The sequence below is a fragment of the Cervus elaphus genome, chromosome 19, assembly GCF_910594005.1.
Source record: "Cervus elaphus chromosome 19, mCerEla1.1, whole genome shotgun sequence".
NCBI classification, from domain to species: Eukaryota; Metazoa; Chordata; class Mammalia; order Artiodactyla; family Cervidae; genus Cervus; species Cervus elaphus.
The window spans coordinates 20385704-20407287 of record NC_057833.1 but is presented as its reverse complement, the minus strand read 5'-3'; the positions used below and the strand labels follow the sequence as shown (position 1 = coordinate 20407287).

The 21584-nt window shown below is 36.8% G+C and overlaps 1 protein-coding gene across 2 annotated transcripts in view; it reads left to right on the top strand.

The window, feature by feature from the left end:
• Positions 1–21584, top strand: part of ZBBX (zinc finger B-box domain containing) — a 109045-nt gene that overhangs the window by 15731 nt on the left and 71730 nt on the right. For both annotated transcript variants that reach the window (XM_043874638.1, XM_043874637.1), the window contains exons 5-6: positions 480–589; positions 6764–6859. In XM_043874638.1, coding sequence (XP_043730573.1) covers positions 480–589; positions 6764–6859 — 206 coding nt within the window. The remainder of the gene's footprint in view (positions 1–479; positions 590–6763; positions 6860–21584) is intronic.

Here is a 21584-nt window from a genome sequence, read left to right as displayed (position 1 = left end):
TTGAATTTATGGTAATTCTAAAAGAAATGGGATTTATAATATAGAGGATAAGCATTTAATTTGAATAATTAAGATAATTTGATAGACTATGTTCTAGAAATACATATAACATTTATCATAGAAGTTGTTCTGTATTGGCTTCAGTTTCATCCAGAGATGGGACAGAACTCTATAAGAATTCTATCCAAAGTACAGTTTTTAACATTCTGTAATTTTATGTGTCTAGTTCAATTGAGCTTACAGCAGAATGTATATGGGTGGATGTGTGTGGCCCCGTGGTCACAGGGGTTGGGAGGGAGATTGTGGGCTCCCCAGTCTAGTGGGAAGATTAGACTTGGCTACATGCCATTCTTATCTGGTACCTGATATGTATATACTATTTGAGAATATAGAAATGTGCATAATTACCTTACTTTATCAGTCAGAAAACTGAACATTGTATTTTAATGTGATTGGTCTTTCTTTGTTTTTCCTTTCAGGACCAGTGAAGCAACCACTAAATTATAAAATGGCAAATTGTTCTGAAAGTAACAAACCCAAGATAAAAGGGAAGGTCTGCGGGCAGTGTGAGAAGAAAGCTGCTCTGCTGGTACATACACTGGGGTCAAATCTTGGAGCAGAACTCTCACGTGGGCACATACACTTGTCCCGACTTAACCTGCTTTGGTAGCCACGCACTTTTCCTTCATGACCTTTGCTGGGAGTGAATTGTGCAGGCTGCTGGGAAAGGCCAGTGCTAAATGATGCACTGAGTCTCAACTTCTTATTCCTGTTTAAGAACATGACCTAACTCTTGTCCTCTCTCCCTTGAATCATGCCTATCAGCACAAAAATATGCCACAGTATTTCCCAGACCAAAGAAGAAATTCTTCTTTGATCCCCGGATCTCTTCTTGCATCCCTTTCAGTAACACTCCTGAAGAGTTGTCTGCACTTACTATCATTAAAGTCTCTCCTCCCATCCTCTCTTTTTTAAAAAACTGAGTTATAATTTACCTACTGTGAAATGGGCAGATCTTAAATGTATATGTCCCCATCGAGAAAATATAATACCCCAGAAGATTCCCTTGTACCTTTTCCAATTCATTCCCTTTACAAAACCAACGACAATTTGGATTTTTAGCAGCATACCTTTAGTGGTGCTAAACTTATTTTCGGAATTTATAAAAATGGAATGACATGGTATATTTTTTCTGTGTAAGGCTTTGTTGTCTTTTTGTATTCTTGACCCCTGAGTTTGGAGTGCCACAGGGCTTAGTCCTCAGCCTCTTCTGTAGTCTGTTTATGTGGTTCTTTAGTCACTAAGTCATGTCTGACTCTCTAGCAACCTAGTCCATGGGACTTTCCAAGGTAGAATATTACAGTGGGTTGCCTTTCCTTCTCCAGGGGATCTTCCTGACCCAGAGATCGAACTTGTGTCTTCTGCATTGACAGCCAGATTCTTTACCACTGAGCCAGCAGGGAAGCCAGTCTATTTGTACTTACTGTTTGAATAGTTTCATCTCCTCTCTTGGCTTTAAAGACCATCTCTTAAAAAAAAAATAAAAAAATAAAGACCATCTCTATTTTGATGGTTTCCAAACTTATGAACACATCTCTAATTAATATTTCCCCCCTGAACTTTCAACTCAGACTCCCAGTCAACACTTCTACTTGGATGACTAACGAAAATCACTTTAACATGTTCAAAATTCAACTCTTCAGATCTCCCCAACAATTTTTTTCCTTACCAAGGTCTCATATCAATAAAGGTCAATTCAAACTACAGCCCTTTATAAAACAGGAAGAGCTGAATTGTACTCTCTAGTTCTGTGAAGCTGCCTCATCCATCAATACAACATTTATCCCTCTTTAGTGTATGTTTATTTTCTGTTTACCTACGATGTAAACTTCATGAGTATACGGACTTTAGCTTTCTTCACTGCTCTGTGCCTGCCACCTAGAATTATGCCTGCAATTTAATAGGTACTCAGCACACACTTGTTGAATGTGTTTGTTTCTTTAGGGCTTCCCCAGTGGCTCAAAGGGTGAAGAATCCGCTTGTAATTCAGAAGACATAGGAGATGTGGGTTCAGTCCCTGGGTTGGAAAGATCCCCTGGAGGAGGAAATGGCAATACATTCCAGTATTTTTGCTTGAAAAATTCCATGGACAGTGGAGCCTTGCGGGCTATAGTCCATGGGCCCGCAAAGAGTTGGACACTAAGATTAGTGACTAAGCACAACACACAAGCACACACATTTCTTTAAAATGTTTCTGTTGTTGAAACATTGTTATCACTGAAGCTAACTGAAAGAAAGATACCCTATATCTTTTGCAGTTAAAATATCACACACTTTGGAAGCAGGTTTTTCTCCAAAGAATGTGATGGTTATAATTAATATTTGTGGGTTACTATAGCTAATATTTATTATAATTTCAGAGAATTTGGCTGTAATCACTTCTGATTTAAGATTGTATTACTGGCCTTATTTCATGGCAATTTTAACTGAACTCAGAGGTTTAGAATTCTTTCTAGTAAAGAGCTAATAATACTAAATGTAAAACCCTGGCTCTTGGTATAATGCTGTTACTATTATATAATACTTCTTTTCTTCTTACTGATGTAATGGTGGACTATAATTTGAGGAATTTTAGCAAGTTATACTTACCCAGAAATGTTTAGAAAATATAAACAAGTGCTAATATTCCTGAAGCTTGAAGTATGAAAGCTAAAAGGGACTTAAGGGCAGAACTGAATTGTTTGAAACTGTTCATGATTTGAAAATCATTTGGCATAGGAGCCATGAGTCAATATTTCTTGTGACTCCTTTTCTATGTTGAACACTGTATAAAGGCCATGGAATTTGAAAAAAAAAAATGGCACATGTAGATAAGATTTGGCTAGGAAATAAAGGATCTGTTTTTCCAGGGCGACAGAAAAGCAAGCAAAGGACATTCCAGTGTAAATGACACCTGCTTTGGCTGGAAAGCAGATGAGAGCAACAGTGTACAGTGATGACAAAACTGATCTGCCTGAAACCTGTTGTAAATAGAAGCCAGGATTTAGGCTCTAACTTAAGAAAGGATATTGTTTGATTTTAAATGAAATTAACATCCCATCATGCTTTTAAAGCACAATGTTATTATTATTTTTTTAATTTCAAGCTTGGCAAATGTAATGAACTCTGTAGTGTTGAATTCTAAGGTTACCTTGTATTCTTAGCTTCCATCATTCTAGATGGTCATGCTGATTGGATAATCAGAATCAACCTCTCTCTATCTTATGGCATGACCTTCATCAGGGAAGATTGTATAGGGATGGGAGGTAGGGATTAAGAGCTTGCCTTTTGGAGGTTGGCATTTCAACTTTACCTGTTGTTAGCTCTGTGACCTTTAGCAAATGACTTAATTCTTTTATATTTCTCTTTTCTCATTTGTAAAATGGGATAAAATGGATAACAGTAGTCTAGACCTCAGAGTTATTGAAGATAATGGTTAATGCATGTGAAGTATTTAGCATCGTGCCTAGCACATTAAGAGGAGGTAGTAAATTGTATGCCTTTTTTGTTGGCACATTTTATATATGTTGTCTTCATATATATTGGTGGTAAAAATAAACCCCTCAATTTGCAAATTTCTTATTTTGAAAAGAAATTCCAGAGGCTTTTGGCTGTTTCTTTATGGCAAAAGGGAAATGGATAGTTGAAAATTACTTATTAATTTGGCAAATGTGGATAATTTAAACTCGGATTCTGAAGTCTTAGCATAACTGACCCAGCCTTGATCAAATTAAAAAGTTATATGCTAGAACTGCACTTAGGTATTCCATCATTGACAAATCATCTGTGGTGGAATGAAGCCCTTATCTGTGTTTTTAGTATGTTCCTGCCAGATATACAAATTGCCTAAAAAGATTTTCTAGTTGTTGGTCATTTTCCCCCAATTTAAATCCAAATATGCTTGTATAACAAAATATATAAGCTTGTTCTATGACTCCAGCTTTGATCTTCCAGTACAATATCCCTTTGGTAACTTTCATTAAAAATCTAGTGTTAGCAAATATTTGGCCTAGAATTATATGCTGAAGGCTTCCCTTGTGGCTCAGACGGTAAAGAGTCTGCCTGCAATGCAGGAGACCCGGGTTTGAGCCCTGAGTTGGGAAGATCCCCAGAGAAGGAAATGACAACCCACTCCAGTATTCTTGCCTAGAAAATCCCATGGATGGAGGAGCCTGGCAGGCTACAGTTCGTGGGGTCGCAAAGAGTTGGACACATTTTCACTATATGCTCAGACTGACACTCAGTCGTCTATATTACATTGTAGAAATGGTGCCCAATATTTATGAGACATTCATTAAAATATCAGCTGGTATGTTGTAGAATACATTTTGAAACCTACATTAATACAATACTACTTCCATATGTGTATGTGAAATTATAGCTTTTGATTTTGTACTTAAAAATTATGGATTTAGTTGTTTGTATCTTCATTTATTTGAGACTATAGCTCTTGAAACAAGAGTTGACAGGCTATAACTGTTTCCTGTACTGGGGATAGTACTTATTTTTCTTCCACTAAAATTATAAATCCAATTTTGTGTAGCTATAATCACACTTGACAAATGCACTTGAATTTTGATAAATACTAGACCATGCCATCATTTGACATATTTGATTTATTTTATTGAAGATTTTATCAAGGTTTTCCCATAAATGATTAGTATTGCAATCAATGGTTAATGATTAATTATTAGTAATGTGGGTATGGGTAAGAGTTTAAGCTTTGAGTCAGACCCTGGGGTTGAAATCCTGTCTTCATTAGCTGTACGATTGGACAAATTCTCAATCATTATGTTCCTTTGTTGCCTCATCTTCACAATGGAGGTACAATGGTCATGCCAACCGTATGGGGTTCTTGTTAGAACTGAATGAGATGGAACACATGAAACCCTTAGAACAATGAGTAAGTGCTTCCCGAATGCTGTGAATATTGTTATTTGATTCGACTTTTCCTTTTTAGTTTCATTTTAAGTACATAAAATTAGTTACTCCTTTAACATTTTTTGGGGCAGTTTTCTTAATCATTTCATGTTTAATAAACATGGCTACATTATTGTAGGTAACTGCATCATCATATGGGAATTTGCAATACAATTTTAAAAAATTAATGGACTCCTTTTGAATTTTATTTTATTTATTTTTCATTGAGGTATACTTGATTTACAATGTTGTGTTAGTTTCAGGCATACAGCAAAGTGATTTAGTTAAATATATGCATATGTATATATATATATGTACATTTAGTTATGTATGTGTGTATATATATATTTTCAGATTCTTTCCCTTTATAGGTTATTAAAAATATTGAGTATAGTTCTCTGTCTATACAGTAGGTCCTTGTTGGTTATCTATTTTATATATGGCAGTGTGTATCTGTTAGTCCCAAGCTCCTAATTTAACCTCTCACCTTCCCCTAAGTTTAGTCTACTTTTTTTCATCCTACACACTCTAATCCCTTTTTACTCACTGTGTGGTCTGCATCCAACAGCTGGTGGACATCACCTGGGAGCTTGTTAGAACGCAGGATCTCAGTCCCATTCAGACCTCCCAAACCAGAGTGTGCACTGTAGCTAAATCCCAGGAGATGCATGTACACGTGCAGTTTGAGAAGCGTCACCGCTGCATTGCACATCAGGCTACCACTGAACCGGACGAGGCAGAAGACCCTGGTCCGTCACTCCCCAGCCTGCCCCAGCTGCTTTATGCCTATTGTACCCTGATGCAATGAGAGGAGAAGGAGGGGAGAAGATTGGCGGGCATCCTGAAGGGGGGGAAATGAAGGAAAGTGAAGGGAGTGTGAGCTCCTTGACACAGGCTTCCTGACTGTCTCCAAGCCTCATGCTTTCCTATTTGTGCCATCAGTTATTCTCAACCTAGGCCAAACTCAAGGAAATGGGGGCCATTGGCCATTTGCACTATTTTTTATCATATTGTAAGAGGCGTTGGAGTGCCTGTACATCTACACAGTAGTAATTGCTCTTGCAGTAAAAATTTCATTTTCTTTCTTCACTTTCACTCTTGCTCAGCACCATCATAGGTAGAAGTGTATCACATTTTCTGACTTGTCCACAAATCTAAAAAAATTACATTTTAACAGCATATAGCATTTGCTAGATACATACACATTTGTGCATAATCATTTCATCAGGCATAAGCATTGCTGACATGTTTTTTCTTATACTTTTTTTTTCCCCTTTGAGGAATCTTCTAAGTATGCTTTTAAAAATCACATTTTGAGAGTCACCAGTGAAGCAGCGCCATTCAAAGAAGTCTGTGGGGATTTTTGGAGACAAATGATATACGCATCCTTTGAAACAAATTATGTCATGTAAATCCATACAGAAAGATAAAAGAACTCATAATGAAGTAGTTTTGACCCAGAGATAACACTGTTAATTTTTACCAGGTTAAGAAATTTGATCTGAGGTTGCTGGGTTTTTTTTTTTAGTGATTTATTAAAAAGTTTTATATATGTACATGCAACTAGCACTGAAGCCTACTTGCAGCTGTTATATTTATTTTGTCATGAGAATAGTTAAGGGTTTTCAAGTTAATTTTTCTGAGTTACATCTTAACTGGCACAAATGTTGTCCTATTTCCTTGGGCTTCTCAATTTCTTGGTGTGTAATTGGAGAAATAAAGATGAGAGCAATGAGTTCTTTATGCATATGTTTTCTCAAAGTCATATTTGATGAAACTGTATGATTTTTCAATATCTTTTAAGGTATGCCTTGAATGTGGAGAAGATTATTGCTCAGGATGCTTTGCTAAAATCCACCAGAAGGGGGCACTGAAACTCCACAGAACAACTCTTCTGCAGGTATGACATCTTAAAATGCTCTACTTGTAGTGTATTTATAAAATGTTTCAACAGGAAGACATATAAGACCTGTTTAATTATCTAGAATTTAGGACGATTTGCATTAATTTCTAAAATTCTATTATGTACAGTCTTTGCATGTAACTTAAAATTACTTGACAACGGTAATCTGGATTTTATTTTGCTGTTTAAACTGTTCTTTAATATAGCTCCTGAAACACTTAGCTTGATTAGAGTTTTTACATTAGGCATTCTAACTGTGAACTTGACATTTAAAACTTAGACAATATTTTTTTCTATTGTGGTTTCAAATGAACACACGATTTGTTTTAAGTATTATTTCTATCTAGTTTATAAATAGAAATCTCTTGCTTTCTTCTCATGTTTATTTTAAAAAAACAGTCTTTTATTTGTCCTCCCTCATTGTTGTTTAAATAAGCTTATTTCTCAGGTTTCTACTTTTCCTCCTACATATCACCAGCGTTTATTATCCTCATGTAATCATTTTTTTTTAAATGCTTAAACTCAAACCCTGTCAGATGTCTTTAAGTTTCTAATACTTAAACAATAAATATGGCTAAATATAGACTTGACATTTTATGCCAGATACATCTGATGATGCACTGGTTTGTCATAGATTTCACTTATTGTAGAGTCAGTGCGAGGCAGTGACCCTGCACTGATGAATACTACTAGGATCCTGCTCCTAAGGACCCGGAGATAAAAGTGAGAATCCAGGATCTTGGGGTTAAGGGATTTAATATTATCTTGTATATTTTATGATTGCCTATATTTGGAAAGATCACTGGTAGACTTCAATCATTACATGTTGCTTCAACATATGTAAGTATCAGTAGCTCTCACAGATGCTGAAGACCTGAGTCACAACGGACATAAAGCATAACACTGACCTTCCTTTTATCAGCATTTACCAAGGTCAGTTACTTTTGAGTGGCTCTTCAGTGTTTAGAGCCTTCTGGAAGAAGTGAAGGAGGGAAAACAAAAATCCACTGTCTATTCCCCTGCTTCAGGGAGTATCGTACAACTGGACAGTCATAGGAAATTAAAATGAATGTGCATAAATGTGAGTGTACTAGTTAATAGATAAATCATATAGAATTTAACTAAAGGCACTCCACTGTGAGGGTAAGGAGTATAATCACCCCACTGTGAATTCACATTAGAATTTTCCATTCAGCGATTTATTCAGCATATTTTCCTAATTGTCACTCAGTGAATTTAGGCACTGTTTTAGCTGTACGGAGTATCAGTTCACTTCAGTTCAGTCCTCAGTTGTGTCCAACTCTTTGTGACCCTATGGACGGAAACTCGCCAGGCTCCTCTGTCCATGGGATTTTTTAGGCAAGAATACTGGACTGGGTTGCATTTTTCTCCTCCAGGGAATCTTCCTGACCCAGGAATTAAACCCCCATCTTGTCTCTGCATTGGCAGGCAGATTCTTTACCACTAGCGCCACCCGGGAAGCCCTTCTTGCCTTTAATCAATCGTCCCATTGACTATCTGTCATTTTCTTACTAATTCTGTATGCTCTTTAGTCCTTTGATTTTTCTCAGTCATCTTGCTTTATTTTCTCCTTGTTTCCATCATTCTTCCCTGTGCATTAAGGTAATGTTCTTGATGCCGTTGTACGTTGACCTGATGGTCATTGTTAAGCAGTGAGTGTGTATCTCTTTCTGCTTGGTGGTTTAGTTATATTAATCAGCCATAGTATTTTTAGTTCTTCACCATTTTTGGTAAAAGTCATGAGACTCTTTTTGGTCACCTGTTATTCACATACTATTGTATGTCAACTGTATCTTAATTTAAAAATATACATATTGTGGAAACAAGAAAAAGAAGTAATGAGATTTTTTTCAATGACTCTTGAATTCATACCTAATCTGAGAATTCATATCTGAATATTAAGCAATACAATATAAAAAGAAAGCATTCTAGGCTAATGGCTGCTGTACTTTATATTATTTAACCTATGTTGGCATTTAAGAATGACCTGTTTTAAGTGTTGTAAACCATTTCAACCCCAGCCTACAGATCAGTGAGTCTTTACAAAGTTCACAGTCAGTAGGGACCATTTTGTTCTGGCATATCTTGTTTCATTTAAGAAATAAATCCCTAAAAATTATCAAAGGCAAACTATTACCATTTCCATGTTGAATAAAATAATTTCAAAGGGTCTGTCTTTTGGTTTACAATTGATTTATACTTAGAAGTGATTTCAGCACAAGATTCTTTATTTTTTACCTTCTCCAGACCTCTGTGAAATAGTTAATTATCTGCAAAATAATGTGTAAGTGCATAGAGTTACTGAGGATGAAAATTCTACTTCTATATTTGGAATAAATTTTCAACAATAAAGGTTGGAAAGAAAGATTTTTTCCACTGGGAAAACTTCACATTGGTGAAAAATAAGGTTTTAATATATCAGGAATTTGTATTTCCTTTTAACAACAAAAGATCAAGCAGAAGAGAACAAGGTTAATTAGAAATAAAGGAAAATGGGGGAAAACAGATGAAAGGCATTCCATTTTGAAGCATGACATGCACAGAGGGAGGCTGGATTGAGTAAATCATTACTATACTCTGGTATGTATATTTTAAAAATTGGAATGGAGATTTTCTTAACCAGAGGAGGAACCTTGGGAAGGGAGTTGGTTAGTCATGAGGCAAGAGATAATTGAAGTAGAATTTCCATGTTTTCTAGTATGAAGCATTTATGTTCATCCTTTTTATCTACAAGATAAGGTATGCCTATATACATATGGATTATAAGTGGGAATATTTGTTCATTTGAACATACATACAGGAGAATAATTGCCAGGCAGAAGCTCAGTTATCATCAGAATACTATATGTTTTCTGACTTAATGGTAGAGTGTTTTCTTTTGTTTGACAATGACCAGCATCAGCTTTTAGATTCACATTATCATTATTTGTTTAGAATACTACAGTATTTTTTGACCATAGCTAGTCATTTAGATAATAACATGGTTACTTGATGATCTTAAGGTACCAGTTTTAAATGCTATGTGCAGACATACTGGAGATGCTATGTTGTGACACCCAGATCCTCCTCTTTAGAACTGAGAAACCTTCCCTAACCTCCTGGAATGCTGTCTGCAGGTAGATCATAGCAGAGTTTCTCCCCAGGAATTGCCTTTGCCCAAAGAGAACTGCCCGGCTTCTCTTGTGGCTCAGCTTGTAAAGCATCCACCTTCAATGAGGGAGACCTGGGTTTGATCCCTGGCTTGGGAAGATCCTCTGGAGAAGGTAAAGGCTACCCACTCCAGTATTCTGACCTGGAGAATTCCATAGACTGTATAGTCCTTGGGGTCTCCAAGAGTCGGACATGACTGAGCGACTTTCACACAAAGAGAACCGCCACCTCCAAGTTTACACTCCGTTTCTGGAGGCAGCCCATCCTCTGGTCAAATATCTGATCTAGGTTAAGGTACAAATTCTCAGAAACCCATTGCCTCAATTGAGGATGACGCCGATGGACTATTACAGCTCCTCTTTGGGGGTTGACAGTTGCATCAAATTCAGCTTTTCTCTTTGCCCAGTTCTGCTATCTTCACTCTCCCACAGTCCACAGGTATTATTCTTAGTGCACATCCCAGTAGAAGTCAGGCAGGCAAATCTCAGAATTTGTTTCTTGGTGAACCTGATCTGTGACGCTGTGTAATGTAGAGTCAGATTATAGATGATTGTTGGCCAATTTTAGAATGTATTGAAATTTTTGAAGGGCAGTATATCACAACTCTTTCTTCACTTTCCAGATTCTAAACCAATTGAGAAATAGGTATTAGAGTCAGAAGGTAGAAATCAAAATATCAGTTCTATTATTGATACAGTCAGAATTAGTGGTTGCAGCACAGGTGTTCAGACAAATTCAGCTTCCTGAAATTTAACTTTTTGTCCCTTCTCCCAGCCCTCATATTGTAGACATTTCTCTTTGGCAGGGCAGGCTCAGTCTCTTAAGTCCTACTCTTTGTGACCCCATGGACTGTAGCCCACCTGGCTCTTGTGTCCATGGGATTCTTCAGGCACCATTACTGGAGTGGGTTGCCATTTCCTCCTCCAGGGGACCTTCCCCACCCAGGGATTGAACCTGGGTCTCCATTGGGAGGCGGATTCTTTACCACTGTGCCACCGGGGAAGTTGACACGGCAGGATTCACCCAGAAAAAACCCTCAGTGGAGATCTAGATTGGAATACATCTTTCTCAGGGCAGTCAGCCCTTGGAGAAGCCAGGACAGGCAGAGGTGAGCATACTCTCTTTTTCTTCCCAGAGTCTCACAGACAAGAATAGAAAGAGAAGGATGGGGAGTACATGTTCCCTCAAATTAAAGTCCAGGTAATGTCAATATCTTGACATTATATAGCAATGTATAAATTCGCTATTTATGAATATACTTAGCATTATACAAAAGAAAAAAAAGTAAAATATTTAGAATATATATATTCACAACTGAGTATTAGCTCAGTTTTTCTTTTCTTTCTTAAATATGAATAATTCCATATAATTTTGAACTTCTGTCAAAGGATTTTTTAAGCTGTTTTCTTATTGACCATTTTCTCCTCTATATCTTCTGATAACTTTCAGATCTTCTAAGAACTATTTCTGTATTATTCATCACTGTATTCTCAGTGCTTAACATCATAGCTGGCATGTAAAAATCACATTTTTGAATGAATGAAAGAAAACATGCATAAATCCTGATGGATACGATCAAGTTCATGAAATAATTTAAGACTACATTTTAAGTGGCACAGTTTCTTTTTCTCTGAATTTTGAAAACCAAAGATTGCATAATTAATTACATGGTATGTTAGTAAGTTATGTTGGTGAAGGGTTAAGGAAAGCTTTTCCTCTTGTGTCTGAGAATTTGACCTTTAGTTACCTTTCTAGATTTTTTTTTTTTCTCCTAGGAAACAGATAAAAGTCTTAATATCAACTGTGTTTCTAGACCATATATTCATAAAATGACTCTGGATTGGCAGATTGCCTCTCAACAGGAGGGCCGTAGTTAGAATACCCGGGGTGAGCCACAAGTCTCCCAGTGCAGTGTGGGGAGCTTTGTAACCGAGGACCCTCTGGGGCTTCAGAACCGTCAGAACGGGACTGCCTTGGGAAATAAGTCCTTTAAGCCGGGTCTGTCCCTCACCTCTCTGAGCGGTACTTCTGAGCTATTGTAAGACTCCCACCAAAAAATAACAGCTGATGCCATCTCATGGGCAAACTGTTGTTCCTGTCCTTCACCTTCTGAGCAGACTGTTGCCAAGAGTGGTTTGATGACAACCTGGTGAGTCTGAAAGTTTATTTTACTCAGGTAGACTCCATGAAGGATGGTCAATTAAGTCTTTGATTAGCTGACATTTCAGAAAACAGAATGATGTTATACCCAAAAGATAAATAAAGGACACATATATAGACATCACTGACAAGAATTTTTTAAAAAACAGTTTTTATTAAGATGTAGCTCACATACTCTGCAACTCATCCATATGAAGTCTGCGATTCAATGGATTTTAGTATATTATGGATGTATGGTCTTTGATGACTAGCTGCTTTTCAGGTTCCATCTATGTTGTAGCATGTATTAGTGATTCACTTATTTATGGCCAAATAACATTCCATTGTATGGATATACCACGTTTTGTTTATCCATTCATCATTTGATGGACATGTAGCTATTTCCATCGTTTGGCCATTATGAATAATGCTGCTGTGAATACTTATGTATGGGTTTTTTTGGGATATGTTTAACTGAGGAATGGCCAGAGAGTGACTGCTCCATTTTATACTACTATTAACAGAGTATGGAAGTTCTGATTTCCCTGTGCCCTAGCCAACACTTACATCTGACTTTTTGATTCTAGTAGCCTAGTGGGCATGAAGTAGTATCTCACTGTGGTTTTCATTTGCATTTCCCCCAATTACTAATTATGTTGAACATTTTTTCATGTGCTTATGGCCATTTTATATCTTCCTTGGAAAAATGTTGATAAGGATTTTTGTGAAGACAGTTTCAGAATACAGGGCATGTTTAAATGTGGGTACATTTTAATAGCCTCTACCTCAGTGAAGTTGTGTCTGTGATGGTGATATTTTTAGATGCCATACTAAGAAAAGTTAGGGGAAGGGAAGAGACTAAATTTGAAAGGGGTGTGAGAAGTGAGAGTAGGACTTCTGCTATCACCGGTGAAGAATTGGAAGAACATGAGTGGTTTAGGGAGTATATTACAGAATAAAGTGACAGAGTAACAGATGCAGTGGAGAAGAAAGAAACAGTGTGAGGGTTTAATGCAGTGATGGCCCAAATCCATCTCAAAGGGAAATGAGAATGTTTCTGTAATATTTAGGCTAAAAGAATCTGTAAGATAAAACTCATATATGCAAGCTCAGGATCTTGCAAAAATATTAGGAGGATCAGATTAAATGACAATAAATATGGAAGTATCCTATTCATAGCAGGTGCCCCATACATTCGGTTTTATTAGTCAGGATATAGTATTTAAAGAAATTCAGTGTTAATTGTTAGATCACCCAAATTTAGAATCTAGGAAACAAGGTATATTAATGATAATGAGTCAAAAGAGGGATAGTTTGAGAAACATTTTCAAAAGTATTAGAGTAATATATATCTTGGAAGACTTTTGTGAAAATACAGTGAGGTAAAATTTTAGAGAAATACAGACTTCCTCCTTATCCAGACAGAGAATAATTAATCTCAATAATTAGAGGGGGCAGTAAAGATCATTAATCTGAGAACCCATGACTTACCAATAGAATGTGACAAAGGTGAAGGGATTTTGCAAACATATTTATGGTTCCAGATAAGTTGATTTTGAGTTATAAAAAGAGAGCTGATTTCGGGTGGACCTGATTTAATCAGATGAAAGCCCTTAAAAGGGAAACTAAGGCCCTTCCTGAGTCAGAGAGATCCTCTTGTTGGCCTTGGAGAGTAACTTGCCCTGGAGTGAGAGGGCCTGGGAGAGGCCATGTGACAAAGTATGGGTGGCCTCTATGAGCTGACAGTAGGCAGCCAGGAAACTGGAACCTCAGTCCTGTAGCCTCAGGAACTGAATTCTGCCAACAACCTTGTAAGCTCAGAAGAGAACCCTAGACTCAGGAAGGAATGTGTCCTGGCCCACACCTTGACTGCAGTCTTCTGAGACCCTGAGCAGAGCATCCAGTTAAGCTGGACTTAGACTCTGACCCAAGGAACCCATGAGATAATAAATGTGTGTTGTTTAAAAAAAATCATTCGTCTGATCACATGTCTGAACCTTTACTCAGTCACAATGATGCTGATTATTTGAGGAGTCTTTATAATTTGCAAGTACTACTTATATTGTCTTAGTTTTTTCATGGAGTCTGATAAATTTTACAATAGTTTTTTATTTTTACTCTATTTTATGTTCATTTGTATTTATGAGATAAAAATCATCAGTTGTGAGGTAATAGTATTGCTAGGTATAATAAAACAAGGGGACAATTATTGATTGTTATTTATTGGTGAGTTTATTCTGATATGCCTAACTGTATTAGTCGCTCAGCCATGTCTGACTCCTTGCGACCCCATGGACTGTAGTATGCCTAAAAATCTGTTTTTCAAAGTATTGCATATTAAATCACTTGTTCGTCATGTGTCTCAAATATGCATAATTGCTGAAAGCAGCTAACTCATCTGGATTCATTGTACACGTAATATTAGTTGAAAACAATAGTACTTGCTAAGATAATTAATATAGTGCATAATTATATGGCATTGAAACTGCAAATAGAAAGCAGATTGCAGGTGTGAATTTTCTATGTTGTTTTCTTGTTGCTATTCTGGCTCTTTTAAGATTGCTCTCTAAATAGAATTTTTAATGTTGCAATAAAATTTGAAAGGCTGAGATCACATTTTGTTATCTTTTTTTTTTAGTGTCAAGTGATTTAAAAATTTTGACAATATATTACCTTTTGTGCTATTACATTTATATGCTATATTGTCTTGTTTTTAAATAGTTTAACTGCATTTAGTGTTTTATTTCATTATTCTCACATGTTACTTTATGATAGTACTAAATATTGAGTCCAGATTACTTTCATTTGACATTTACTGTCTATTGAATAGTAAATTGCATTTATAATCAGAGGCATGTATCCAGTTACTTGCTTATTTTTTATCTCTTTATGTGTCAAGGGGGAATAATAATACATAAATCTTTGATTAATAAAACCTATAGTTTCCATTAGACCTTTAGAGGAAAGGAAAATCTAAGGGTTCTTTAAGTTCTACTTAAAGTTATACTGAAAGAGTGCTAGAATAAGCAATAAACTTCGGTCACATGAATGCCACACTTCCAGGATTTGATTCCTATCTAGCTTGCACTAAGTAGTTCTTTATACCACTGACATTTTTGTACTACTCATGCAAATTCCATATCTGTTTTTAGAAATATGATGAGCAGTACTGGATTTGAAACATGATTCTGTTGTGAGTTCCTCTGCTGCAGTTTTCTTTCATCCTGCAAATAATTTAGTTTTCTCCTATTTCTTCATATATTTATATGGGGACTTTTATTCAAACCCTGTTCTTCTTTCTGGTGTCTGCTAAATGGAAATTCCTGTCCTTGTTTCTTTTTCACCTTTTAGCTGGCCTGAAGTTGACCTTTTTTCTCTCTTTCTTTTGATCCTAACAGTATATGAAAACTTTGCTCAAGCCATTTATTTAGGGTATCTTTTACTTCAAGTTTCATAGAAAATTCAGAATTGACCCTATGGCAAAGCCTATTTTTAGGGAATAAATTTGTACTGAGACTACCTGTAAAGATGGATTCACTAAAAGTAAAATAATAGTTTACCCCAAGAAAAGAGTATGTATTTTAATAATGTGAAAAAACTGGGAGATAAATTTCATCTTGATCTTGGAAAAACAGCAACAGGGTCTTTGTTCCCTGCCCAGGAATTGAATCTGGGTAACCTGAATGAAAACTCAGAATCTTGGCCACTAGACCACCAGGGCCTAGAGGCTAGAAGCAAAGTTCCCCTGTCTCTTCTTGCCCCATTTGAAAAATGAATTTCTCAAGGAGGCAAAAACTGTAAAAACAGGCACAAAGTTTATTACTAGAGACACAACACAACATGGGGGAAGCTCGCAGAGAAAGACTGTTTATTTAGGACAGAAGCAAGGCAGAAATACACCTCAGGAGAGAAAGGATTGGGGGCATCTTTCCTAATGAGGAGTGCAGTAAAGAGGAAGTTAAATCAGTGATAAAGGGCAGTTCTTCCGGGTCTTTGCTTACCTTTGGCCTGTTATCTGGATTCTCTTCCCGCATCTGACCTGCTCTAGGACACTCCCCAACATGAAAAAGTGAAAGTGAAAATGTTAGTCACTCAGTTGTGTCCGACTCTGTGATCCCATGGACTGTAACCCACCAGGCTCCTTTGTCCCACGGGATTCTCCAGGCAAGAATACTGGAGTGGGTTGCCATTCCCTTCTCCAGGGATCTCCCAACTCAGGGATCAAACCCGGGTCTCCCACATTGCAGGAAGATTCTTAGGACACTCACCAACATGAGTGTGTGTCTTTTTGCCAACATGGATTCCAGTGTAGAGGGTAGTGGGAGGTTTGACAGCACCTATTATGGGTTGGTGACCCCTCCCTTTTGACCCCCAAGGAGCCTTGCTGCACAGATGCAGTCCAGGAGGTCTCTTTGACTTTAGGAGTGGTCATCTTATCTTTCTACTTCAGCAGCGCTCAGCTCCTGTCAGTAACTTGGTCCTTAAAGTGTCTGGCAAAGTCAAAGCTCCAATTTTACTCTGCTTGACAAACAGCAGCTGTCCAGCCCAGGGGCCCATTTACCGTCTACCTCAAACTTTTTCATTCCTGTTTAATGGTTAAGATGTTCATAATTATGCATTTTTATAAATACTTTTTACTTTTCAAAGATATTTTTACTAGGTGGAAATTTAATGGGCTTGTTGCATCTTATAATAGATACATGATAATTTCAGAAAATTTATCTGCTTGATGTGGTTAGTAGTCCTTTTTTAATGTAGCTCCCGACTCAGAGAGATAGTCTGGTTTGATATTGTTGATTTTAGATAACAGGATCCTTATACTCTCATCATGCACTGTATTTAATGCAATATGTAAATAGAAATATGCTAGCCAAATTAATCCGTGGAGGAGATTTCTTTGGGTAAATATACCTTGAGCAAATGTTTTGATGATTTTTAATAAAAAGTATATTTTACTCTAAAATATAATTCTTCAGTGTACATGTATTACTGCCATAACACAATAAATGATTTCTAAAACACTTGCCATTCTGGATAATCCCCGACCTACCTAACAGGGCTCCGCGTATAATTAGAGTTAGGGCTCCACGTATAATTAAAATCCTATGAGACTTTGTAATCAAAGCCCTAACAAAAACAGTAAACTCTCCTTATAAAACCACCGATGCATGGACCTTGAGGACTTGTGCTTTTTCTTCTGTGATACAGGTCCTGGTAGCAATTCACACCTAATGTCATCATTTTGCTTAAATGAAAACTCTGAATCAAACTGCTGTCTCCTTTATTAATCCATTACTTTAAATCAGAGAGAGTATCTTTATAACATCTTTATCTGCTCAATTGTGTCTGACTCTTTGCTACCCCATGAACTGTAGCCTGCATGGAATTCTCCAGGCAAGAATACTGGAGTGGGTTGCCATTGCCTTCTTCAGGGGATCTTCCTGACCCAGAGATCAAAAGCAGGTCTTCCTGCATTGCGGGCAGATTCTTTACATGAAAGTGAAGTGAAAGTTGCTTAGTCTTGTCCGACTCTTTGCGGCCCCATGGTCCATGCAGGCCATGGAATTCTCCAGGCCGGAATACTAGAGTGGGTAGCCTTTCCCTTCTCCAGGGGGTCTTCCCAACCCAGCGATCGAACCCAGGTCTCCCAGTTGCAGGTGGATTCTTTACCAGTTGAGCCACAAGGGAAGCCCATTTCAGAAGATACTGTCTGAAAGCATCTTTATAACTTCTTTATCTGCACTCATATTCTTTCCAGATAGCTTAACTTCGTGGAATGCATGGTCATTAAAGTCATTAAAATGGTCTATATTCCCACTGTGGGGAGGTCTTTTTATAGATTTCCAGCTTTTTTCCTAAGGTCTTTATATATTGCTAAGATTTTGGCTTTAATTGTGAGACAGCTTGCCCCTGATTACTTCAAAACAGTAATGTTGCTGGAAAGGAAAACTTAAGAATCAGTACCACTCCACAGTTATACTGACATCATTCCCTTATTTACCAATTGTGTGTGAGGTAATTCACATTAAAGAAACCAAACTGTACTTTTGAAAAATATTCTTGATATGGGGGAAACGTGTTTTCTCAAAAGTAAGGCCAATAAAACCTATATGCATACACATATTCCCATAAAAAATTCCATTAGTGCATAATTGGATCTTCCTGAAATGATTTTTATAATTAAAAGCTATCTGAATTCCAACTGTGTTCAACAATCCTTGTAACCAGTGAATCCATAATGTTTTCTTGGGTTCTGTGCTTATGGAACACATTTTTTCCCCTGTGTTTCTGCATATGTGCATGCCTCTGTCTCTACCTCTATTATTTGCCTCTGTTGTGTTGTACTCAGTTGCTCATTCATGTCTGACTCTTCTGACCCCCTAGACTGTAGCCTGCCAGATTCTTCTGTCCATGGAATTTTCCAGTCAAGAATACTGGAGTGGGTTGCCATGCCCTCCTCCAGGGGATCTTCCTGATGCAGGGATCGAACCCACCTCTCTTGCATCTCTTGCGTTGGCAGGTAGATTCTTTACCTCTGCGCCACCTAGAATACAAATGTCAGAACATTTCTTCTGCAAGTATTAGTTTTCATTTTTAATACAAGGCTGTGGTTGCAGTAAATCTCTTCTAAAATTTTGGAACTGGAAAATCAATGAAAGTTAGCACCATGAAAAGAGACATTTGAACATTTTTTTCAGACTTAGAACGTAACATAGGTCTAAACCGTGTGTGAACCTCATTGAACTGGAACTTCTGGATCGTATAAGGAGACCTGGCTATGTCAACATGATCATTAATATTTATTGCTGGAGAGCCAGTGTTTGGGATGATGCTGGTAGTTAGAGTTCTGAAGCACTGACACTATATAAAGTATATCATTTTTCTAACTAAACTAAAACTTTTACTCTTGTACCTTAACTTCTGTAAGGTGCCATCCATTCTAAAATGCTATAAAATATCAGCCCTCTTTACTTTGATTAATGATACATTGTCAGAGTGATGAATTCTTCTAGAGTGTAATTTGAAAGATAATATCATTCTTGGGAGAAAAAAAAGCTCAAGTAAGAATTTAGAACAGTTACCAGATGAAATCCTTACCATCATGGAGCTTAGGGAAGGATGTGGGGGAATCTGGAAATGCTGGCAGTAAATCACATTCTTTGGCTTTAGTTTAAGCTTCCATCTTACAGTGAGATATATGATTTACTATGTGTCCTGAAGGCTGTTTTAGTTTGATTTTTTAAACATTTTTAGTATGTGGAGAAGTTGCACAGGTAAATTTATTCAATTTCAGTCTCCTCTGCCTCCTGTTGCTACCTATTAGTACTACTATAGGTAAATTTTCATATTTAAAAGATGGACATGAAATTATCTTTGAGTTTTAAAATTTGAAAAGATCTTAATAGATATCTGGTAGCATTATGACACTTGATATTTATAGTTATCTATTTTAAATATTTTATAACAGTAACCTTTACATTCTTGTTCATTGGTTACTTAATACATAAAACGATAGTTGTCATATTGTTAAATGGACGATAATGTGTTTTGTGTTGCAAATCTAGATATGTCCTTGTAAGCAGAGACAAAAGCCTGCAGGATATGTGTGTTCTCAGTTGCTCAGTTGTGTCCGACTCTTTGAGGCCCTATGGGTTGTAGCTCGCCAGGTTCCTCTGACCATGGGTTTCTCCAGCCAAAAATACTGGAGTGGGTTGTCATTTCCTTCTCTGGCAGATCTTCTCAACCCAGGGATCGAACCTAGGTCTCCTACATTGCAGGTGGGCTCTTTACCTCTGAGGCACTCAGTGATGCTCTCAGTAATTGCAAAAACCCAAAACACCTCCCATATTTTCAAATCTCCTTGCCTCAATTGGGAAGGACCAGTCCTTGTATTAGTTAGGTTTATTTACACTAGCTTGGGCAGAAAAGAATTTTTTCATGTTGTCAATGACCTCACAGATGTCTCATTATATGGGAGTAGGGGTGATGTAGCTAAGTCATGATAAGAACCAGAGCTGGATATTTTAAATTGCTGAATGCTAAGGCAAACTCCTTCTTCCATCTTTATTATTTTTTCTTGTGTGTCTTCTCTAATGTTTTCTTGTAATTAACAAGTTACAAAGATACATAATTGAGGATCAGTGACAGGGAGAACAATGTTGCTTTCTTGATTTTTAAATCTAAATCTTGATGAGCTCAACCTGGTGCTCATTTCTTGTCCAATGAACCATGGCCCAGAGCACAGAAATGTGTTGAGTAATTGTAACCTCCTTGGTGGGACGGGTGATGATGAGCCCTGCTATGGGTTAGGAAGAAATTCTGATAGAAGGGGACGTGACAAGAGATTGAGCATTCACCCTAATGCAAATCTCTGCAAGCCTAGTGAAGAAATAAGCTTCCTGTTTGTTGATTTATTTTTTAATCCAAGTTCCTTTTATTGAAATTTAATTTACATGCTATGAAATTCACATTGTAATGTACAGTTTAATGATTTTTAGAGTAAATTTACAGTTCTGTGTAATAATCACCACAATTGAGTTTTGGAAAATTTCCATCACACCAAAAATTTCCTGGTCTTTTTTTTGCAACCAACTCTTGCTACCACTTCTTGTCCCTGGCAACCACTGGTCTGTTTTTTATTGCTTCAGATTTGTCTTTTCTAGAAATTTCATATAAATGGAATCATTCCTATGCAGTCTTTTGTGTCTGACTTCTTTCACTTAGCATAAGATTTCTGAGGTTCTTTTGCAGGGTAACATGTTCATTGTAATAGTTTATTGCATTCTGACCCTGAATAATATTCCATTGTATGGATGTATCATATTTTCTAACTCCAGTCATCAATTGATGGGCACAGATATTTTAAAGACTTTTGGCTGTTAGAATAATGATGCTAGGGATATTTGTGTACAGGTCTTTGCACAGACTTATATTTTTATTGCTCTTGTATAGAATAGTTGAGTTCCAAGGTTAGTGTTTGTTAACTTTTCAAGAAACTACCCAAAGAACAGAATACGGGTATTTCCTTCTCTGTTTTTTAAAAGTGTTTCTATTGGATTGGTTTAATTTCTTCCTTAACTGTTGGATAGAATTTGCAGGTGAAGCAACCTGAGTCTGGGTTTTTTTTAATGGAAAAATTTAAATTACTAATTCAATTTCTTTACCATATTATTCTATTTTTTTTTCTTGAATCAGTTTTGGTAATTTGTTTCTTTCATTGAATTTTTCCATTCAATGTAAGTTGTCCATTGTTGGCATAAATATTTCAAATTCTACTATAATCTGGAAATTAGTGTAGGTCTATAGGGATGTTTCTTATATCATTATAGATTTGTTAATTTGTATTTCACCCCATCCCTTGGTCAGTTTAGTAAAGGTTTACAAATTTTTATAAATATATATCCAACTTTGG